Source organism: Aptenodytes patagonicus, chromosome 2 (genome assembly GCF_965638725.1).
Source record: "Aptenodytes patagonicus chromosome 2, bAptPat1.pri.cur, whole genome shotgun sequence".
NCBI lineage: Eukaryota > Metazoa > Chordata > Aves > Sphenisciformes > Spheniscidae > Aptenodytes > Aptenodytes patagonicus.
The window spans coordinates 134,439,105-134,461,618 of NC_134950.1; the positions used below are offsets into that span (position 1 = coordinate 134,439,105).

The 22,514-nt window shown below is 37.3% G+C and overlaps 1 protein-coding gene across 2 annotated transcripts in view; it reads left to right on the forward strand.

The window, feature by feature from the left end:
• The window catches only part of SKAP2 (src kinase associated phosphoprotein 2), a 121,437-nt gene that overhangs the window by 80,978 nt on the left and 17,945 nt on the right, over positions 1 to 22,514 (forward strand). For both annotated transcript variants that reach the window (XM_076331293.1, XM_076331294.1), the window contains exons 7-10: positions 218 to 342; positions 1,248 to 1,311; positions 1,679 to 1,783; positions 22,057 to 22,125. In XM_076331293.1, the coding sequence (XP_076187408.1) occupies positions 218 to 342; positions 1,248 to 1,311; positions 1,679 to 1,783; positions 22,057 to 22,125 (363 nt within the window). The remainder of the gene's footprint in view (positions 1 to 217; positions 343 to 1,247; positions 1,312 to 1,678; positions 1,784 to 22,056; positions 22,126 to 22,514) is intronic.

Genomic DNA, 22,514 nt, shown 5'->3' on the forward strand with positions numbered 1-22,514 from the left:
CTTAGGCATCCTACAGAAAAATGTACTTGTGTGTACATCTTCCTTTAAAATAAAGCTTTATCTCCAGAAGCATCACCTAATCATTTTGCTAAAAACCTCCCTGTTCTTTGTAAGATTCATGAAATAGAAAACAAAATCTGAATAAACGATAACCTGCTGAGCCACTTACGTTCACTGTTGTAAATGAAGCTCTAACTTTGTTTTTTATCTCCAACAGACAAACAACAGAAAGGTGAATTTGCCTTAGAGGGCTACACCATCAGAATGAATAATAGCCTTCGGAAGGATGCAAAGAAAGATTGCTGTTTTGAAATCTCTGCTCCTGATAAGCGCATTTATCAGGTTGGACTTTTTAATGTTGACTTGAAATTAAATTGATAAAGCTGTTACAATTCCAGTTACTGAATTAACATTTCAGTAAAACAAGTTTCACTGACATCTTAATGAAAAGAGGAAACCCTAGCTTGCTTATATTGTATATTCATATATTAGGAAAAAAATCTGATTTAAAATATGCATGTATGTGTTCAAATATTATCTTTTTGGACAAGAGCAAGGAAATCTATCATCTTTATCTATTGGTCATTTCAATGTTAGCATTTTAATATCTATTGTATAGTATGTCTGTGTGATTTCTTGGATGAATTAAATAGTAAAAAAAAAGTTAAAATATATATCGGTGTTAAATACGTATTGTATTGGTTATGGCTTTTCAAGGAAAATCTGCGTAAAGGCACATATCAGCTGTGCAATTCAGAGATCTATCAGCTAGACATCAATATGGAATGTAAGTTTAATAAGTTTTAAATATCTGAGATTGCAGTTGAAAGCCAGTTAATTAAGCTGTCAGGTAGTGTGTTGGAGTCTGACAAGAACATTTTTAAGAAAACTGTACCCAGCAGTCTAAAGAAATTCATGGGTGTCTTCTAATTGTCAAGGGCAAATTTTGTTCATCAGTTCTGGCTTTGACATTGATGAAGAGAAGCAGCTTTTTTCTGCACAGCTGCCAGCTGCTGATCAGAGTTTCAAATCCATCATCCTCTCCTTCAATTACGTAAATTTGTCAAAATTAGCTGTACATTATAAGAAGCATCCTTGCAAGAAAAGTACCAGAAGACATGAAAAGAATTACTAATGGTTTCTTGAGGAAGTGACGAGAATGCTACAGTCCCTCTTTTTTATTGCTAATGAAATTGTAGTTGTGTTTTTGTCATTACTGCTAGTAGTTTTTAATAAATGTTTAATAGTTTACAGCTGCCACTCCCAAAGAAGCAGAGGAATGGGTACAGCAAGTCAAATTTGTAATTCAAGGTAAGCCAGCCAGTAGAGCAGCAGCCTTTATTGCCAATACTGTTTAGTGATGGTAGTTCTTTCCATTAACATATCTGTCACGTTTGTGTATCTAGTATTCCCACTTATCCAGGTTTTGAATAGCAAGTCCTAGTTCTCAATCATGCTGTAGCTTTTACATGACTTTTCTCCTTTCGCAATTTTTTTGCTTTTTTCCAAGAATACTATATAGCTTGAAAGCTCTTCCTTATGAACACTGTAAGAAGGTAATCAGAATATACTGTAAGTACCAGCTCACAGAAGATGAATTGTGTTTTTGTTTTGCATAAATTTCTGCTTAGGCATTCTTTTCTAGTAAATGTTAACTTTTTAAACTGCTGTTACATAGATATGGGATCTAATACTATTCCTGAGGAGGAGGAAGAAGAATATGACGATGTTGGACAAGTGAGCAATGAACCAATAGATGATAGCATTTACGAAGAAGTTAAAGGTATTGCTGAGATTTTTTACTTTGTGACTTGTGATCATTTTGTCTTCTCTACTTCTAGTTTGATAACTCTGAGTGGCTAAAAGTAAGTGAGTAAAGTAACACGATGAATAAGATACTTTCAGATTTCAAGTTTTGCTATGACATTGAAAAAAGAATGTGTCTTCAACCAGGTCTGAGTGAGAACAGTTCAGTTTTCTTTAGCAGGGGCATCAAAATAGTGCAGAATGTGTAAAAGTGGTCTCAGGGGACTTTCGGCTCATTAACATTCTCTGGTACACAATTTTTTTTAATTAAAAAATTGACTTGCCTTACAGCTTTTTCCACCAACTTGCCCATCAATTTTTTTCTGTATTCATTTTGGCATTTGTATTAAGCAAAAGTTTGCTATCACTCCATATGTTATCAGCTGCTGCCTAATACATGATATTATAATCCTGCAAGAAAGCAATGTGTTGGTTTGAAAGGGCTCTGGAGATGAACTGTAAATAAAGGCAGCACGGGTATTGACATTTTCTTTCATATCTTCCAGCATGACTATGATTATACAGAAACTTTTTACCGTGGACTTTCTGATGTGGTCAAATGATTATGCCTCTAGATGTCCAAGTTTATCTATCAGATGGCAAAACAAAAGAGCTTGGCAAAAGCTCTTGGAGCTGTTTATAGACATTCAAATATTAGGAGAAAGGTGGTCGTTCTTGATTATATTTTAAGAAGCTATGAAAAAATCAATTTTTCAGTTACCATTTATTAACAAATGATATTTTAAAGTGATATGACAATTATCACTTTGTATGAAATAATGTTCTGCATCCCTTGCTGTTTGGGGCAGTGCAATTATCAGCAATAATTTGAGAGGAAAAATTAGTTGTCACATCATGCTGACTAGCATACGTAAAATGATGTATCTGTTAGGTTGAATATTCTGACTATTGCAGAAAAGAACATTTTATAGTATGGCTTGGTTTTCATTTTAAGGTCATTTCAGTGAACCAAGGGAGCAGAGAACATGAGTGACTGGTGAAAATGATTATTGTAAAATTGTAGCAGCACTCAATTCTTTAAGAGCTGGTTTTTTTGGTTCCATTTCTTTCAATTGTACCTAGACTACTTCAGCACAGAATACACATTCTGATGAAATGGGGTGCAGTGTGTCATGCATGCTGAAAAACTCTTCTGCAGTGAATTTAAAAACTACATTACAGGGCTTAATCTTATACCTAGAGGATACAGCCAAACCTTATTGCAGTGCTTTTTGGATGCTCAGGCTCTTACAGAAGGTGATCTTGTATGCTTACCTATGCTTTTGTTAAAGAAGCTCTATACGTATCCTGGGATAACTTACTCTCTTTCTGAGCTTCACTTATCTTACCTGTTCATTTGAATCTCAAACAGTAAGTAGATCTGGAGCAGTAACACATACAACATTGGTAGAGGGCCAATAGTTAATATATGCTTTGAGTTCTTTGCTTTGAGTTCTCTCTTCAGAGAATTGCTTCCTTGGAATGATTCTGCAAGAATTTAGAGTATTTTCACTTATATCCTATTATGTCAGTTTTCCAGGAACTGTTCTCTCCTAGTGTGGCTAACAAATCTGAAATGTAACAGAACAGGTGTCTCAAAGAAAGGATAGCTCTTCTGTTATTCCAGAAACCTAGTTTCAGTTTTTAGTTAAATGAATTTCTTTCCCCATAATCTTGGAGTGGTGCTTCATTTTCATCTTGTCAAGTAGGGATTATCTTTCTTTATCTCATGCTTTCTCCATCTCGTTTATTTGAATTGTAAACTTTTCAGGAAGGACCATATTACCTTGTACAGTGGAGCTCTTAATTTTGGCTGTGATGTGTTGGCATAACTAAGTAAAAATAAAGCATAGGTTTGCAATAGATTTTAGGTGATTAAAGCATCTCTTTCTCATCCATAATCATGCTTTAATAGTCATTTGCTTAAACGGAATTTAAAACTTACAGCTCTGATGCCTTAGAGCAGTCCTTCTCTTCTTTATCCATAGCACATTGAAGAGTAGTAGATGAAGTGCTAGTTGACAAACCTCACAGGACTAGCCCTTATTTGGTTCTTGTATAGCTGTTCATCTGAACTTGATGGTAAAAGAGCATGCTCCACTTTGGTCTCATCTGCCTTAATTAAGCCTGATTGGTTGCATGTAATTTCAGTTGGCTGTCCTTTCTATTTTCGCAGGTAAGTGAATTACTCTTTCTTCTTTTCACGGTCAAAGGGTAGAGCATCATTATCCCTGCTGTTACCTGACTTAATAATACAGAGCAAATAAGGAATTCTGAACTCCTGTTAAGAGAACAGAAAAAAATAATTGTTTGTACAACCCAAAAGCTATGCTAAGCTCTGGAATGCAGAAAACAAATTTGCTAGATCCCTGTGAAGAGGGAGAAGAAATTAATCTTCACTTTGTTTTTATCCTCAAAGCATCTTGATGTTAGAGGCTTCTGTTTCTGCAGATCCACTAGCTTTATAAATATTGAATTTCAGGTACACAGCTCATTGTACTTTATTATTTATTTGACTATAATTTGCAATTTCTCAAGTAAGTAAAATTTTGCATTTCTGTGGTTCTCCAGTGTTTTTAATATCAGCATTTCAGAAGCAAATTAAGCCAGTTCATGATGCAGTCCATTTTGTAATATTGGGTTTGGTATTTGAATAAAGGGTGTTTGGATTAAAAAGAGGATATGGAAATTTTTGCACAGTTTTGAAAATTGGGACTTTTGGAGAGCTGTTGCAGTAATCAGAACTGACTGATGCTGTATTCTCTAGCTATCACATTGCTTAGCTATTTTCCCCTCCCCGCTTGTGGCAGGAGACAGTGTAGATGAATTTTCCAGGCAGGAGCTGAGTAGCTTCAAACCAGTGCCCAGAATGGTAACAATCTATTAGACTATTAAAAGCATAGATTTCAGTGGAATTCAATTTGTACTGTCTGCTGGCAGGAGGAGTGGGTTGATAGTTGGAGGGGGGTACAAAGAGAGGTGGGAAAATTAATCTTTTGCTCTGTTAAGTCACTTTCTTCTTTAAATAGCACATACAAATTCATATTTACCATAGAAGCATCATTTTCCTGGTATTAGTCAGTGTTTTACTGTGGTTGTTCAGGTGGTCAAAAATGTCAGAACTGCCAAAGATTTCCCAACTTGTAAAACCTTCCTTGCAAGATTCTTCAGGAAAAGAAAACTTTATACCGTCTTCAACAAACTCAGCTTTTGTCTTTTTGTTTTTTAATAAAAAAGCACAGAGGAAAACTTGGTTAAGCAAAACTGAAAGTATTGTCAATAAAGGCCCATTTTTGCCTAATTAGCTATTTATTTTCTACCTTAGTACACTCTATATAATTTTGCAGTCCACAGCTGGATATTATAAGCTGTAACATAAAATAACTTCTAAAACTGTAGTATTGAATAACTGTGTGTGTAGAGCTACCTAGATGCATAGAGTTTCTAGCTTAGTGGTGTTTTAAGCAATGGAGTTGTCCTTGTCAGAAGAGAGAACACTTGCCAGCTTTAAAGATTGTCATCTGTTACAGCCCTTGAAGACCAAATTTTTTTATTAACTTGGGTTTTCAGTGACATAATTTTTAAGGGCCTTCAGTATTGTGTTCTGTGGTTTCACATCTGTATGGAGCACATACCCAAAACTGCAATGCTAACTACTGCCTGCCACCTTGATCCTTTCTACAACCTCATCTCAGTTTGTGTACTGTCTACAACACTCTTGCACAATAGGAGAAAAGAGGTGTTAATCTAAGATAACATACTTATCTTAGTTTTCAATCTTGTGTTGTCTTTTTTCTTCTGTTCTTTCTGCTCACAAACTTGCATTATAGCAGTAGTTTCCACAGCGTACAGTATAGTTTCCATTAAAACGTTTCTAAAGATAAGGTTTGATTCTTACTTTGGTGCATGGAGATAAAAAGCTGCCCTTACAGAATAGGTAAGGTTGGAAATCCTGAAGCAATGTGATGTGACACAAGGCTGGCATTGTTGACTTTGTGCCATCTCTTCTTAGCCTGTCCACAACACAGAGAGCTTTTGGGTGAGGACAGTGAAATTCAGTGCTGTGGTGATCTCTAGCCAAGGGAACTGCTGTGGAGAACTAACCCAGCCAACACAACTTGCATCAGTTCTTAGTTTGCTGTAAATTAAATTTTGGGATTGATTCAATCTCTGATTGGGCCAAGGATCATCGTCAAGCCCAGGTATCTGGCCAATAGTTCTGTTTCGCAGTGTAGTTGGAAGCTTAGCTAGGGAAACTGTAACTAGGGCAAAGCTCGGGGAAAGGTAAGAAATGTCTTAAGTTTTATACAACAGGAAGTGTTCTACACAAAGAAACACTTTTTAATTTGTTTACTTATTTTAAACAAAGTCTTTCAAATAGTTTTAAAGTTATATTGATGTTGTTTCAGAACTGACATTTCTGACGTTGTGCATGAAGGTAGGGAATGATCATCCATCCTGTCTCTGTCTCACGGTTGTCTCTTTAAGCAGCTTTGTCATCTTAATTTTTTCTAACAGTTAAGCAGCATAATTTAATACCATCCTCTCTTGTTGCTGGATTGCTTGAGCTTTGAAGAAGCAAATTGTTTTTATGATGTTGTACCCCTTTCATGAGCATGGAGGGGGAAAAAAAGAACGTGATCTCTGATTTACCTCTTCTTGGGAAGAAGGAAGTAATGATTATGTAGTGGAGTTTGAGTGTAAGTTTGATCTGTCACTGTCCTGGTTTCGGCAGGGATAGAGTTAATTTCCTTCCTAGTAGCTGGTACAGTGCTGTGTTTTGGATTTAGGGTGAGAACAATGTTGATAACACACCGATGTTTTAGTTGTTGCTAGGTAATGCTTACACTAGCCAAGGACTTTTCAGCTTCCCATGCTCTACCGACTGAGAAGGCTGGGGGTGCACAAGAAGCTGGGAGGGGGCACAGCCAGGACAGCTGACCCAAGCTGGCCAAAGGGATATTCCATACCATGTGACGTCATGCTCAGTATAGAAAGCTGGGGGAAGAAGAAGGAAGGGGGGGACGTTTGGAGTGATGGCGTTTGTCTTCCCAAGTAACCGTTACGTGTGATGGAGCCCTGCTTTCCTGGAGATGGCTGAACACCTGCCTGCCGATGGGAAGCAGAGAATGAATTCCTGGTTTTGCTTTGCTTGCATGCGTGGCTTTTGCTTTACCTATTAAACTGTCTTTATCTCAACCCACGAGTTTTCTCACTTTTACCCTTCCGACTCTCTGCCCCCTCCCACCGGGGGGCAGTGAGCGAGCGGCTGCGTGGTGCTCAGTTGCTGACTGAGGTTAAACCACGACAGTCACTCATGAACACTGACTCATAGCAAATATTTGTGTTCTCAAAATGTAGCATTAGATGTATTGACTTTTTGGCACTAGAAGTGAAGATTTCACAGTGCTGTGTTAATGAAAATGCCTTTTCAGGAGACCTTTGCTTATTTTAGAGTTTTCAATATATCACAGTCAGGGTCTGTGGACCCAACATAGCATTTGGTGTCTGGCAGTCCCAGTTGTGGATTACAGCTGTATAATCAGTTCCTAGAACAGTAAGCTAAAATGAAGATACTGTTAATTGGTCACTGTAAACCGGAGCAGTAGGTTGAAGTCAGCAGAGACACAGGTGATTATGGAATCTGAGACATTACTTGTGATCATTGCTGTTAAGTCACTGTATTATATATCTTGATATATTGTCCAAATTCCTCCCAACTTTTGTTGCTTGCCTCAAGTAGTTAGGGAATTCTTTACTTCTTGTCCACAGAAGTTGTATATAATGCTGATGTGCTATCAATTTTTTATTTTTATTTTTTCCACAGAAAGAATTCTGTGTGCTTTTAATTAGTAAATTAAGTGCTTTCAAAGTATAAAGTGTAAGTAGGGTCTGGAATATTTGAAGCTGAAAGACCAGATGTAAGATGAGTATTTTTGAGGACAGTACTAAAGATGAGTTTCCAAAGTAACTACTGAAAGTGTTCTGAATAATTTCCATTAAAACATCTTTCAGATTCAAGAACACAGCAAGGGATTTCTTTCCTTTTAAAGTAGTGAGGATAGGTCATTCTTCAAAACAATTTTTTCAAAGATTGGATCTCAGTATTGTTAAGAAATCAGTATTTTTCACTTGTTTAGCCATTGCATTATTTTCATATATGGAGTATTTTTGCCCATAATATCTTGCTGATAGGTGGAGTACCAGAATAGGGAGAAGAGAGTGCTACCGGGCTTACTCAGTTTGCTGTAAATCAAAAGTAATTAAAATAATACAAGAGCAGTGAGAAGCAGATGTAAGTTACCTTTTGGTGTCAAGGAATATTAAAGATTTTTTTTCTGACAAAGATGTGTTGTTTTGTTGTCTTGATCACTGGGATTTGGGGTCTACTAAGTGTCTGATTATATGCCAGACATGGAAATCATTGAAAAACAACCTCTTTCAACTGTATATTGCTGAATCCCAACTGCTATGATGAAATGGAGCTGTGTCTGAATTCTCTGTCACTCTGGGTCTTGAGGCAGTACGCTTATGGGATTTATATATAACTTGGAGTGTCCTTCAGCTAGTACTAAATGCTTATGAGACATGAGTTACGAATCCAGACAACTTTTTGTATTTAAAGACATTGCATCCAGAAGGTGGTTAGGAACGTGGTATCTGGACCTCAGCTTTCATTTGCCACAAGAGCTTGGGCTTTATCTTCCGTTAACATAATCCTACATCTAAAGAGGGAACCTTTCTTTCTACTGATGTTAGGTGTTAGTGATGGAAGAGGAGGTAAGACAATCTGGTGTAGCTGAAAAGAATGAAATGCCCATTGAATAGGAAGTGGCAAGTCTTTGGGAGGAAAAATAAGGTTCAGAGGCTCTTCTGTGTTTCTTGTAAAGTGAATATAAAGTGGTGGTCTGTGAACAACAGGTGGCCCATAGCTGTCACGAAGCCTACTGTTCATGATGCAATTCAACCCCTGCCCCTCCATCACACACACATTCACAAACGTGCAATTGAGGAGGCCAATAAAAATGGAATAATAACTGAGTATTCATATTTAGTCTGATTTGCATGTGAGGGGTATATTCACTGGTTGGACTTGGGGTGGGGTTGTCTACTGAGAAGTACTCTTAGAAAAGAGTATTCTTTATTTGGTAATATACTTCTGCTGCAGAAAACTTGGTCAGCTATGAAATTCGGAACAGTTAATTACAGTATCTACAGTAAATGGAAAATGTGTGCAGTTAAGTTCAGGCATTTATTCTCCTCTCTTTGAACTGCATGCAGGACTTCATAGTTTTCAGACATTTAACTTCATAGGTTTCAGAGTTTACAAGTGGAGAAAATAGAAGCGACCTTCCTGAAGTTGTGGTTGACTTATAATAAATTAAGCGAGTTCACGTTGGAAAGCTGTGTTTATCAAAGTCTTGGGTTACCAAAGGATGAACTTTATTTCTGTATTTCAGAATTAAAAAAAAAAAAAGAAAAATACCCTAAAGCCCAATCAGACACCCCCCCACCCCCACCCCCCAATAAACCAGGAATAGATTGTTAAATCTGCATTGTCTATTGGCATTTTGAAGCTTGTTTACTTAAAATTAGAAGTCATAACTTAGTAATATCTAAAAAGGAAGTATTTTTAAATCATGCAGTTTTATGTTTAAAGAACTCTTTCAAAAACTAATTAGCACACAACTCATTGAAAGGAATTTACTTACTGAAATAAGGTATTTTATTGCAATGACTGATCAATCATTTCTATATAATTTTCCATGCACCAGCGCTAAACAACGTTTGACGCTATTGATTTGTAAAACCAATCTGATGTGAACAGTATGCGACAGAAGTTATTTGTTATTAAGAGATAGAATCCTGTCTCAGAAAAGCTTGTCATCGTGGCAAGAAAAAAATCACACAAACTAATTTTACTTGTATCATAGTTTTTTCAGTGTTGACTCTGTTTCTGACAGCTGGCTTCATGTTAAATGTGAATAAAGCTTTGTTTATGCATGCATGTCTTCAATGGGTTATGGACCTGAAGTTTGTTCTTTTGAAAGCAAAGTAGTTTTCTTTGGTAGCACTGTTTTTATCTAATTAAGAAGCAGTGCAATAATTCTAATTCAAAGCATTCAGAAGAAATGTCTTGGTATGTGAGATAGTTTATTAACCATAAATTTGAGGAATTGCTGTAGTTTAGCAAGTTCAAAGCAAAATGTCAATTGTATTATGTATATTTATGAAAATAGAAGTGTTGGGCTTGCTCTACTGCTTGGGTATAACTGTGATGAATACTATATAGATAGATCAAGGAACCTTTATTTTTTGAATTTGTGATGAATGACTGCATATCAGGCTATTAAAACCACTAGGTAGAGTTTTTTGAGAAACAAGAGCAACCAGAGGTTATATGGTGCCTCAGGCTATCGCTTCTCAACTTTTCTGGTTTCCACGAGGTAGCTATTAAAGAACCATAATTTATACAACTGGACTCTCAAATAAGACCCAGCAAGGTGGGCTTTAAAGGCTGACTTAATCATTCTGTTACTATAGATACCAATCTCTCATTTGAATTTTTCAGCCTTAAGAAAAGCCATCAGCATAAATCCTTCTGTATGTCTTTTCCTCTCAGTGTGCTTTCTATCTGCTACTCACTTTCCTTCCCGCTCTCCTCAAAATGGAGAAATGAGCCAAACAAAATACTACTAATTAACCAGAGCTTCAAGAATTTTGCTGGCCGTATGCATGTATACCTGATTTGCTTGTGTGTTAGTGTACTGTGTTTGCAATGAATGTCATGTTTAGTTTACCCATATACAAGGAAGGCAACATAGGAAAAGGCCACCTGTTTCCTTGTCTTGGCTGCTGTTCCCTGGGCTGGGTAGGAGTCTTTGAAAGAAGCAGGTTGGTTGCTCCTAGGAAGGGAAAATGGTCCGCAGGGTACAGCTCCCAGACCACAGAGTGGACCAGGCAGAGAGGGCAAGATGCAGCAGTCTGTGCCCTAGAGTAGAGAGAGGGATGCTCCAGGGAAATGCAGGGTGCAGGTACACAGATAAGCTTCAGCAGTGAAGGGAAGAATGTTTTCTTAAGAAGCCAGAAGAAACTGAGGGAAGTTTTTGGCAAGTCAGTGAGATTTGGATTAGACAGCAAGGTAGGAGGAAAATTTTTCTCATACAGAAAGGGGATGGTTGGCACAGGCGATATTTTGTTTCAGTCCTTGTTTTGAAGTCTACTTTTTCCTAGCAGATTCTGATTTCCTCCGCCTAAAAACTCTGAGTTTGTGTTCTAATGAAAACTAGTTTAAGATCTCGAACTTTCAATATTCTTAAGGAAGAGGTTCCAGTACTTCTGGCTTTGGTTTGTGGAAGGGTTTTGTCTTAGCAGGCTGTAACAGTTATTGTGTCCTTGAATCTTGAAGGCAACAGTGAGTAAAACTGGGAATTAAAGGAAGGAATCTCATTTTCAAAACAAAGCACTGTCTACAGAAAAGCCTGCGGATCCTAGCATGAGGGTCATCCTTCTGTTGTCTGTTGTCCCAAAATATACTAACTGAATCTATACTTGCTTCCATACCTGTCTCAAATTCATTTCCTTAAGAAGTGAGGCATCTCCATTACTAAATGTTGAACAGTAGTTTCAGATAATTCAATAAACAAAAGTTCAAGATGGATACAGTTTTGTCATAATTTCCATATGGGTCATAAGACCCAATTTCTGGTTAAACTGCCTAGCTCAGGCCTACAAATGGTGGCTCTTACAGTGCAACTGGGACTACGTTGTGTCTCTGGCATGAGAGCTGGATAATCCAAAGCACTGGCTGCAAGGGAATTCAGGTAATCTGGGACTCTGAGGGCCCTGGGTTTTTCTGCATGCCAGTAACATGGTGAGCTGCCTGGGGAGCAGCTGTCATCTCCTGCTTATGAACTATTTCCAGATCCCTGCTGTCCTACCTCATCTCCCTGAGGTGCATCGCGGTATGTGCCATGTAGGGCTAGTAAGATCTGACATCTAGAGTTGCTGGTCCCACTCTAGACCTAATGTATGAGAATGGGAGAATGGGACGGTATTTGTAGAAATGAATGTGGGAACGTTACCCAAAATATGGTCTGTGTAAACAGTCTGCGTTGTAGCTATAATTTTCTGCTTATTTCTGATTTAACCTGATTTTTGTTTACTAATGAATCATAACAAGAATATTTTTACAATTACTTTATTTCATCATTTAAGCTGGAGAAAGGATTTAGCGTAGTTGACATAATTTAATTTGATGGCATGGGCCATAAACAGTGAAAAGAGGCAGTGGTGTGGGTTTGTTACTTTTCATGAAAATACCCAAAGGGTGAAAGCTGCTGAATTTTTTTTGTCAATGTGCAGTTAATGATCAACACAGAGAATAAAAAATGTCTTGGTAGAACATTTTTAAAGGAGTTATAAGAGAAGCATCTGGGAGCCAGACTTTTCTTGTGGAAGCATGCCAATAACTGTATTGTGTTTCCTTTCACTAAAGTGAGCTATGCTGAAATGCCTTGTCTTCTGTCCGTTTTTTGAGTAAGTTCATTTCTGGAATCAGACTATAAATTTGAATACTTTAACCCTGCAGATTATTAAAGGATATTATGTGGTTTAAACAAGATGCTTTCTTTATGAATTCTATGTATGTAAATATTATGTCAAGTCACATTTGTCACAATTAGGGATATGTAGTTTTCAGAAATGGCTTTTAAATTTAAATCTTGCTGCTGATCAACGAGTATGGGAAACTTTACTTGACATTTACAGACTTTTTTTCTGTGTATCATATAAATTTAAGCCTAAGAAATATAACCCCTGTACATGGTTGTCAAATAACACTGTAGTACAGAGTTATACAGTATAGATTAGTTAATTGAATATTTGATTGCTAGATGTATTTACATAGAGAACTATTTATATTTTCTATGTAGATTTTAATAGCCACCACATTTATTTTAGCAAAACATTTTAATAATAAGGTTTATAAAATGTCATGTTGAACACTTAAACTATTTACATAACTAAAAGCTATTACGGGTTGAGAGAACAAACAAATTTATTTTAGTTACAGTGAATTCACATAAATCTTTATTATGTTTATATATAAGAATGTACTGATGTGCATGCCACACATATTTAGGCAAGCAATCTAGCGCAAATTCCTGTGAACCTACAATAAACTCACGGAAGCAACTTCAAAATCATTGTTTGTTTTGTCCCTTTGAGCTACTAATTTGCATTCTGTCCAGTAATTGCATCTACTTTTTTGGGAGGGTGAGGGGGGACAGAGGAAGGAGCATTTTTTGTTAATCAGCTAAATAATTAGATGAGCAAGTAGAAACATTAAACCCCAGAAGCTTTCCTTTACATTGTTGAGGCCTGTTAAGAGCAGTATCTTAAAAATATTTTATTCCTTCTTTAAATGTTTAAGTACGGATTTAGGTAAGATGCCTATTGCCTTGATTTTTGTATGCCAAATTTGAGGCTTTAGGAACATTTTTAGAAGTGGAGCCAAAATTGTGCTTTTGTTGGAAGCTGACATGAAACTTTACCTCCAGAGATGCTTCTGTTCAGGTGTGGAAGTTATCTAATCTCTCGATCAAAAAAATGTAGCTAACATTTTAAAAAGTGCCTAATCAAACTTAAGGAATTTGTAAGGAGCTAGATTCTGAAGTCACTTATGAAATTTTCACCTTGTTTGATGGCCCATCAAATAACTTTGTTTTCTGAGTTTATATTCTGACCAGTTCACTCAGCATATAGGATTAGACAATTCTAAGAGACTTGATTTCTGAAAACAAATCCCTGACATAGTGACTTTAATTGTAAATACAAAGTGTCTGTGAATATAAAAATGGGAAAATAATGAATGAGTTTCTGGAAGTGGAACTCTCTGTAACTTCTTTTATTCTTCGTTATAATTATTGTGTGCATATCCACGATTGAACTTGCTTGTGATGACCTTTTTCTTTTCTCTTGAGAAGAATTACTGTTATCGGTCTTTCTTCATGAGGAAATAAAAAGGTCAGTGCAAACCCCATCCCTTATTTCTATGCGGTGCACATTGCACTTTGGCATATTTGTATTGAATTTTATTAATAATAATTAGATCATTTTGTCAAAGAAATTTTAGTATTCCAAAATTAGACATGCTAAATGGTCTTTCCTCATGTGTAGTCCTGCTTTTCCTGCCTTTTTCTATCTCCTCTCCTCCCAAGCTTGCTATAGGTGTAACTAAGACTTTACATACTTCTATTCCTCCTAATCCTGTCAGACTAGCTAATTTTTTTCCTCCTTTAACCTTAAATTGACAAACTATGAATTCTTTTACGTCTGTGTTTGTCTAAGAAAAAAAAGAGAATGTAGAGAATGTAAAGTTGTTGCCTTTTTTTTTTAATTGGAGATTTTAAATTATTTGTTGCTTGGAAGACTAGTGCTAGGAACTGCACAACTAAGTTCATTCAGCTGTCACTCAAGACATGACTGAAGATTGCTTATTTGCAAGAAGAGCTCCAAGCAGGCACTCCAAGTAGGAAGCTGAGTTCATGAAATCTTAATATAATCATAACTAAACCCAGGAATTGCCAGTAGTGAACAATCCTCTGTGGATTGTTCAGTTGTCCCAATGAATATATTCTGTTCTGTCGTTCAGGTGACTGAGCACGTTTTTCCTCCCATTGTGATACTTTGCTCTTAAAGCCTGAAGGGCCTTATGAAGCCGTGGAAACAGCAACTTTCTTACTAACAAACCTTCGTGTTTGGTAAATGAATAAGATTTGTGGGGTCTGAAGAGGATATAGTCTTTATATAAATTGGTTGTGACTACAGAATGGGGCAAGGGCAGGGAAGCAAGGGTACTGGGACACTTGGTAGTGGGGAAAGGAAAAGAAAGATGAAAGGTGCTAACATATATTCAGGTCTCAACAAGTAGGGAAGGTAAGTAAAGCAAAGCATGCTCCTAAATTTCCTGAAAACTTGGTAAAATTATGCACAGCAGAGTGAGAAGATGCACTTTGCTACAACTGTGGACGACCTTGCCAATAATGCTCAATTTTCTGTCTTGTGCGAGTCACTGTTTTTCCTCCAAGGATAGAGATGTGTTCTCTGATCACTTAGTCTTCATACTTTCTGCCCTAAAACATTATAAAAAATACTTTCTGCTAGAAAAATATTTTATTACTTGTTTTTTCAGTAAACTAGTGAGAAGTCGTATAGTATCTTCCTGCTTTTAAAAACATGTTTTTTTAATCCATTGCCCTAGTATAGTTCATGTGGATGGGTATGTGTGTGATAATAGAGGAGAAATGCAGTGTCTTTTTCACAGATTTATTTAGAAAGATTTTTTTTCTCAAACAGTTCTCCAAACTTACTCATTTCTCTCTACTACTTCACTCTGTTATTATTCTTCATAGCAATAGTTATATGATCCAAACAACATTCTTCTGCACAAGACTAGAGAATTGCAGCCTTAAAGTGTGTTTTGTATTTGTCCCTAGTGGGACTAGGATTTTTTTGGTTTACTTCACTCTCTAGTTTAGCAAATGCTGTAACTCCAAAATGCTTTTGTTAGGAAGGGAATGTTATATCTGCTTTTTGGTTTTGATTAAGCCAAACCATAACATATGCTTAGATTCACTGGGTGGTGTCACAGGAAGGTTCTTTTAAGAGGGAATTTTTTTTTCTCCAGAAAATGGCTAAGTGACATTCCAGGACTCCAATATCACTTCCTCTCCTTCTCACCTCCTTTTTGTGCAGCATTGATCCTGAGTTAATTTATAACAAAATCCACTAATCTTTTCTGTGAGGATGATGAGGTAACTTCTCCAAGGTCTTCTCAGTAGGAGGCAGTGCTTCACTTTTAGCTGAGATGACTGGTTTGGTTATTCAGACTGCTTATACAATTGTGAGTAACGGTGGTGCACCTTTTCAAGATACAAGGAGTGCAACTGAGGGGGAAAAAAAAGTGCAGGATTTCTCAAGGAATTCAGGAAACCTCACATCTGGAGACTTGGCAAGATCTGGACAAAACTGAGTCATTTGAGCTAGTCCTGTTTTATAAAGTCATTAGCTTCAGCTGTCTCATACATGAACTATTAAAATGCACAGACCCTTATAAACTGCTGCTGAATAGCTTAGTATGGAGTACCAAAAGAAGCCAAATGCTGTTTCCTAGAAATTTGAAACTTTCAGAGTTAGAGCAGGGTGTTAGACTAAGCAATTTCCACTGGTCCCTTCTATCCGAAAGTATTTCATGATTCTAGCTCTTTCCCTTTGTACAGCCAATGCTATTTATTTGAGGCCATTGGGAGGTCAGTACATTGTCAATAGTAATAACAGACTTCTGTTACTGTCTAGTGGTCGGATAGAGTGGTGTGTATACTCAACCTTACTTACTCTAGAATTTAAATAATGGTTGTTTTCAAAGAGCTGATTAAAACTTGCACAAGAAGTGTTAGTTGGAGGTCCCATCCAGTTTAGCTGGTAGTGTATTTGAATGAAACCTTTTGCTCCATCTTGGAATCAGACTTGTATCACATGTGTTGGAAGGAATTGGGGCTAGGAATTGGCATGGGTTGTCCTCAACTAACACTAAAGCATCTCAGTGTGTGTAATATTTTTCATTAAAATGTATTTTTATATTGTTCATAACCTGGAGATCTCTTTCTGTATTCTGTTGGAATACAATTCTGTATTGTGTGTTTCCCATTGTATTTCTGAGCACGTTTATTCAGATGCAACTTCTGCTTCTGCTCATATTTTGATGTCACCTCATCTGCAATCCCAGTGTTTAGCCTGTGTCTGGGTGACCCGTTTTTGTCTCCATCTCCTGTGCTTGTGTTGTGGAAATCTTCCCCCACCCCCCCCCACCCCCTCACTCAAGCTTGTCATGCAGGAATATAACTTCTCTGTTTGAGCTGTTGGGTGGTAACTAGCTGACCCACAGAAGTAGGAATAAAATAAGGATTGTCCTCTCTTCTGTCATGGTAAGAGATTCTTATGCTTATAACCTCTTCCGTAAATAGCAACCAGCTTGTTTCCCACTTCTGTCACTGTTCTGGAGGCATTTTCGTCCCCAAACCATGCACCCCAGTACAGTCAGATGGAGCTTTAATAAAACAATAGTCAGTATTCCCCTCTCTGCCACCCCCAGATCTCACACAATGGTTAGAGAATAGCACCTTCAGCAGCCTTTTCCAAGCTGTTTCGTTTGTTTACAGAGCGCACCAGAGTGCTACTGGGAATGTAGGGTGAAATGTCAAGAAGTTGTGTGTAAATCTTCCAGTAATCTGTCACATCCAGGAGGAACTGGGGGAAAGGGACAGATCTGTGGGAATATTGGAGGATTATCAAAGCTAGAGTTTTGCTACTTGCATTTGGAGATCTCTCCCTACAGAATGGGTGGATCTGGAGTCTAAAAGAAGACACTAGAAAGGAAAATCCCTGCCATTATAAATACACACACCAAGGCAAATAAGCCTAGGATCAAGCAATACATGGAGGATTTCTGGGATATCAAGCTGCTTTGGCTAAAACCCCGTAAGAGTTTAGGTGAAATGTATAGGTGTGTACAGGTGTGTGTATATAGTGAGAATACTGCAGAGGACCCCCTCCCTAAGGCTGGGAAGCACTGTCCTCAGGTAAGGCAGCTTGCTGGCCCTGCATAAAACAGGGTGTTAATTCTTATTCCTTTGACCCCCAGATGGTCTCTAGCCCTCACTACTAACGCTAGCCAAAGGTGTCGGTTTGGCCAAATCATAAAAATGATTTTGTTCTTAAATTTTGCGTGTTTATTGCTCCTTCTTTGGAATTCTTAAATGTTTCTGTAAACAAATAATCTTGTTTGTATTTAAAAAAAAAAAGCCAGTTCTCGCTAATTTTTTAAAATTACGTAGCTGGATTGATTTATGTTCCTTATTAGAGTAATAACCCATCTGTTACAGAGTTAGGTCAATTCATAAAATTATAAATCTGGGAGAGAAAAGGTCTTGACTCTTTCCCATGGTAAGCATTTATTCATGTTTGAAAGTTCTTGTTTACATTTGTGCAGAGTCATTATTTGGTAGCAAAAAAGCAGTGTGGAGGAGTAATACTCGTGGTGTTACCATGCCATTGAATCTTTCACTTTTTCTTGTGTAAAGCAGTATAAACCCATGACGTTCAGTGTCAGCAGAGTTCTTCATGGACATACCTTTTTGTTTGCATGCATCTGTCATCCCTGCTGAGTACAATCGTAAAGACACTGTGATTTTTTTTAATTGATTATTTAATAATACAAGTATTTTTGTGGGTGTCTGTCTTACAAGACCTGTTTGTATGCTTATAACCTTCTGACACCACAGTGAGTTTTCAAATGAATATATATTAATGTATATTACAAGCATGTGATTTCATCTATTTCATAATGATACAAGCAAAATTAGTTCACTGCAGTAGTTTTTTATCTGAACTGATCAAAACATCTTTCTAATAATTTTTCTAACAATATGTGATTGGAATAACAACTGCACATGTAGAGTTCCATGCTGCAGCCGAGAGGCATGTAAATACAAGCTGCTTATTTGCAAGAAGCTTCCAGATTTGCAATATGATTGCTATGGAAACCACACAATGAAAACCTTATAACCATCTGTGTGGTTTGGTAGATTTTGCTGCATAGCTGAGCTGTTTTTGTTTACTGTTATTAAACTGTTGAATAGAATATATTAACCCACAAACTGGGATTATCCAAGATATAAACTAGTATTGTGCAATGACAATGTGTCACAGACTAGAGGACAGTAGAATACCAATTAATAATGGCATTAAATTAGAGTCTAATGTAAAAAGATGGTTAAGTAATGTGTTAGTAGAGGAAACTGCTAAGTTCTATGCATATTTATCATGAGATACCACATTCCATTGAAGGAATGCACTGTTCAAGCCAAACTCTTATCCATTTTATACTCAAGTAGTCTGATTCCCCCCCCCCCTTTAAGAAAAAGAAATTGGAAGGAAAAAAAATCAATGGATTCATGTAAAAAAACTCAGCTAGTGTGGAATTCATTGTTCACTTTTTAAACTGTGTGGATGGTAGAATCAGCTATGATTGGGTGATTATTTTTCTGTTTTTTCTTCAGACTGCAAATTAAATAAGTAAATATTTTCAGCAATTTTCATGGACAAACTGCTTAATAAATACAGTTAGTTCCTTGCTGCCTTGTCACCACAAGAATTTTGTGGGTTGTTTGCCATGAGGGTCTCCGAGTACCAGCAGAGTATGGAACATAACCCGTATCTCAAGGGGTCTTTGGATCTACAGCTCTAGAAGAGTTCACTGGTTTGATTAGTGTTGATTAGTCGCATTTTGACACAGTGAGAAGGTGAAGAGTATTTTCTCACTGCAGTGGTAGTGATGGTGTGAAGAAGAGATACAGAAGGAAACATTGTACCAGACTATTTTATTAAAGGTCTGCATGACTCCTCTTACACAGTATCTTAATAACACAGAAGGACTTTTACTGTATTTTTTATTTTAATTTTTCATCTTTTGACTCTATTCTGTGTTGCAACACAAACTTTAGTATGTCGCATCTGACTACAGCCATAATTCCTGGGGTAATTGAGGTTGCTGTGTTTAAAGGACATCTCCTGCACATAGTTATTGCTTCAGGACATAATACCAGAAAACACTAGTAGAACCATAGGTTCTTTTAAGCCAAGCCTATTACTGCTCCACTGTGAGCATGATTTCATTAGCAAGTAGTGCGGACCATTTGCAACAGATTCATAAAGCCCAGGTTTGTGCCGAGGACCTGATGTTCGCGCTGTGCATGTTTCAGAAGAGGTTTCCTATGGAGTCACTTTAGTCTGGTTCCATGGACGGAATGCCCGTTAGCAGCTGGACCATGTTCAGTGTGCTTCTGAATGCCTCTTCCAGTCTAATTGCACCTGAAAGTTTGTCCTCTCTGTGACAGCCCTGTAGTGTAAAGCGAAGTGGGATAAGTGGGGGTGGTTGGGTTCCAAACCAGTATGCTAAAATAGGCAGCCTTTGTTTGAATTTGGGAGCTTTTCAGTATTCAAAGAGCCTTGGTTCAGATATTTTCTCATCTTCAGATCTGGATCTGGTGAACTCTTGTTTCTAGGAAATATGGGGAATGCATATGTTCTAAATTTTTCCATGAAACCACAATGCAATCTACATGTATTCAACTGTACCTTATGAAAAAATCTCTTCAAACTTCCTCTGCTGTTTTACTTCAGTTGAAATACCCTCTACTAAAGTCAGTCCTCAGTTTAAGCTAGTCTGATGACCATGACAGTGGTAGAGTTAAAATCGACGATACATTCAACACATCCATTGATGTAGGTCCAAACATTCAGTAACCTGTAATATCAGCATTTATTTATTCAATGTATAATACTCCGTGTGCTGGATGAAAGTGGGTTGTTCTGGGAAAAGGGAGCAATCCTAGAAAATGTGACGGATAATGGGATAATACTACCTGTGAGTAGTGTAATAGTGGTAGAGAAGCCACAGAATGACAGTGCCTCCTAGTGCTCCAGACAGCACATGGGGATGTATGTTTGCTATTTATGCCACAATTGGGAGTGCTTAAAATAAACAAATGAGAGTACTTGGAAATGTGCAACAAGTGTTATGCCAAGTGGGGGAATACATTTGAATGCAGTAAATAGTTTGGAGTGTTTTGTGTTGTACTGCAGCTTCAGATTTTCCCTGTTCTATTGTTGTTTTTCCTTGGCTCAAATAATAGTTTATATTCATCTTAATCAGATTTTTAGCTAGTCAAGAGTCAGGCAGCAAAAAACTCTTGCTGGCTTAGTAGGGCAAAAGTTCAAAGCTCTTTGTAGAGTGAATCTCATGATGTAATTGCAATATTTGTAGGACTGCGTATATAGGTTAGCAGCAATTATGCGTACTCATTTCAACAGGTCTACTCTTGTGCTTTAAACATCTGCTTTAATGTTTGCAGGAACAGTCTTGTGGATAGATTAAATTTTTTTACAAGGCTAAAAATCCTTTGAACTGTTGATATAAAATTATTCTTTGTTGAAGTAGATAGGCAATTACATAAAAGTTGCACAATAAGGAACATTTTAAAAGCTGTGAGTTCCGTATCTGTTGCCTGTCATTAATAAAATACCAAAATTAGTTGCTGAAATGTGTGCCTTAAAAAGAAGCATGAATATCTGTGTAAGATGTGATGAGTAGCAAAGCCAAATAGTTTAAATGTATTAAAAGTCCAATTTGTGTTTGAGAAGTGGGTTTATCAATATGCTATTTCCTCATTCAGTACAGCAGCTTTGTCAGTTTTGATATACTGTAAAAGCCAAGATAAATCTGTTTCTACTTCCTTATGAACCTAAAGAAAGAATACAGCTAAAAACCCTCATGGTTTGTTCTCTTTTTTGCCTCATCAACAGAATTGTTGACTGTGAAATGTGAGGAGGAGATCTTACATCCCTGTCCTGAGTGGAGTGTGGATTTACTTAAGTGAGGGTGTGGGCACGAGAGAGTTGCCCGTCTGTGCCAGGCAAGGAGCATGGAGCACATCTTTTGCAATTGCCTGTGGGGATTTCAAGAGTTTTCCAAGCCTGCTAGCCAGAAAACATGCTTCAGAGCTGATCACTGCCAGGCTTTCCCTCTTCTTGTCTCCTAAACTTGCACTAAGTTATTTGATACAGTCTAGCTTGCTTAAAACCACGGTCAGACGCAGTAGGCAGGAGCACTGAATGCATGGTATCTGTAGTGTCTGTGTTCCCATCATGTAGGTGTCTAGCTGGTGTGTGTGTCTGACAGTGTTAAAACTAAGGTGTCTTCTGCCTTCTATGAATACTTCTCTTAAGAACTTCTGAATTCTTGCATGGGCTGGGGATACTTTTTCAATCCTTGGTTTCCTTTTCTTTGTCCTGGCAAGAAATGTACATAGCAGAATAGGACCCTCATTCTAATTGTCTCGTAATGACTGAAAAACAGCAGAACTGCAGCTCTATATTGCTGCATTCAGAGCAGATGAAAAGGGAAACAGATGTTCACGATTGAGATTTTGAAAGAAAGCTCTTGGAGTGTTTGGATGGGTGGCAGAAACCACAGAAATAACAATGTTCCAACTTCTGTACAAATGCAAAATAGTAAACAGGGCTTACGATCTGGAAATGTAGCGTGTGGCTTTCAGACTGATGTGGGCTGTAATTCCTGTCAGCTGAGGTGTCCCTTCAGAATTTCATTTGCACTTACGTGTTTTGCAGAAGAACGTGTTCCTTCAAAGGCTGAAGTGCCAAGAAAACTGAGCCAGGAGAAAGTTACCACTGTTTCAGGTAATTAAAATCTTTCCTCTTTATTTTGTGTATGCATTTTCTTTTTACCTTTATTTTCTTGTCTCTTCTGTTTGCTGTTTTAAAATAATGTTTTTATAGCTCTGTAAAGCTGTCTTTTTCACCTGGGTATTTGATGGCAGCAAAACTGCTTAGCACCACTTAGGATGCATGAAAACCACTTGAGAAGGATTTATAAAGTAAGCCAATTTATACAAGGTATTCCTTCCTGAATTACTTTGTAATGACTCAATTAGCTTTCATTTCTGCACAAAGGAGATTTAGTTGCATAAATTAGCTTATCATCATTGAGGAAGTGTCACTGCTAAAGGACAGTTTATAGATACAACATGCAGTTGCTGTCAAACCTATAAGAATGTAATATAGACATC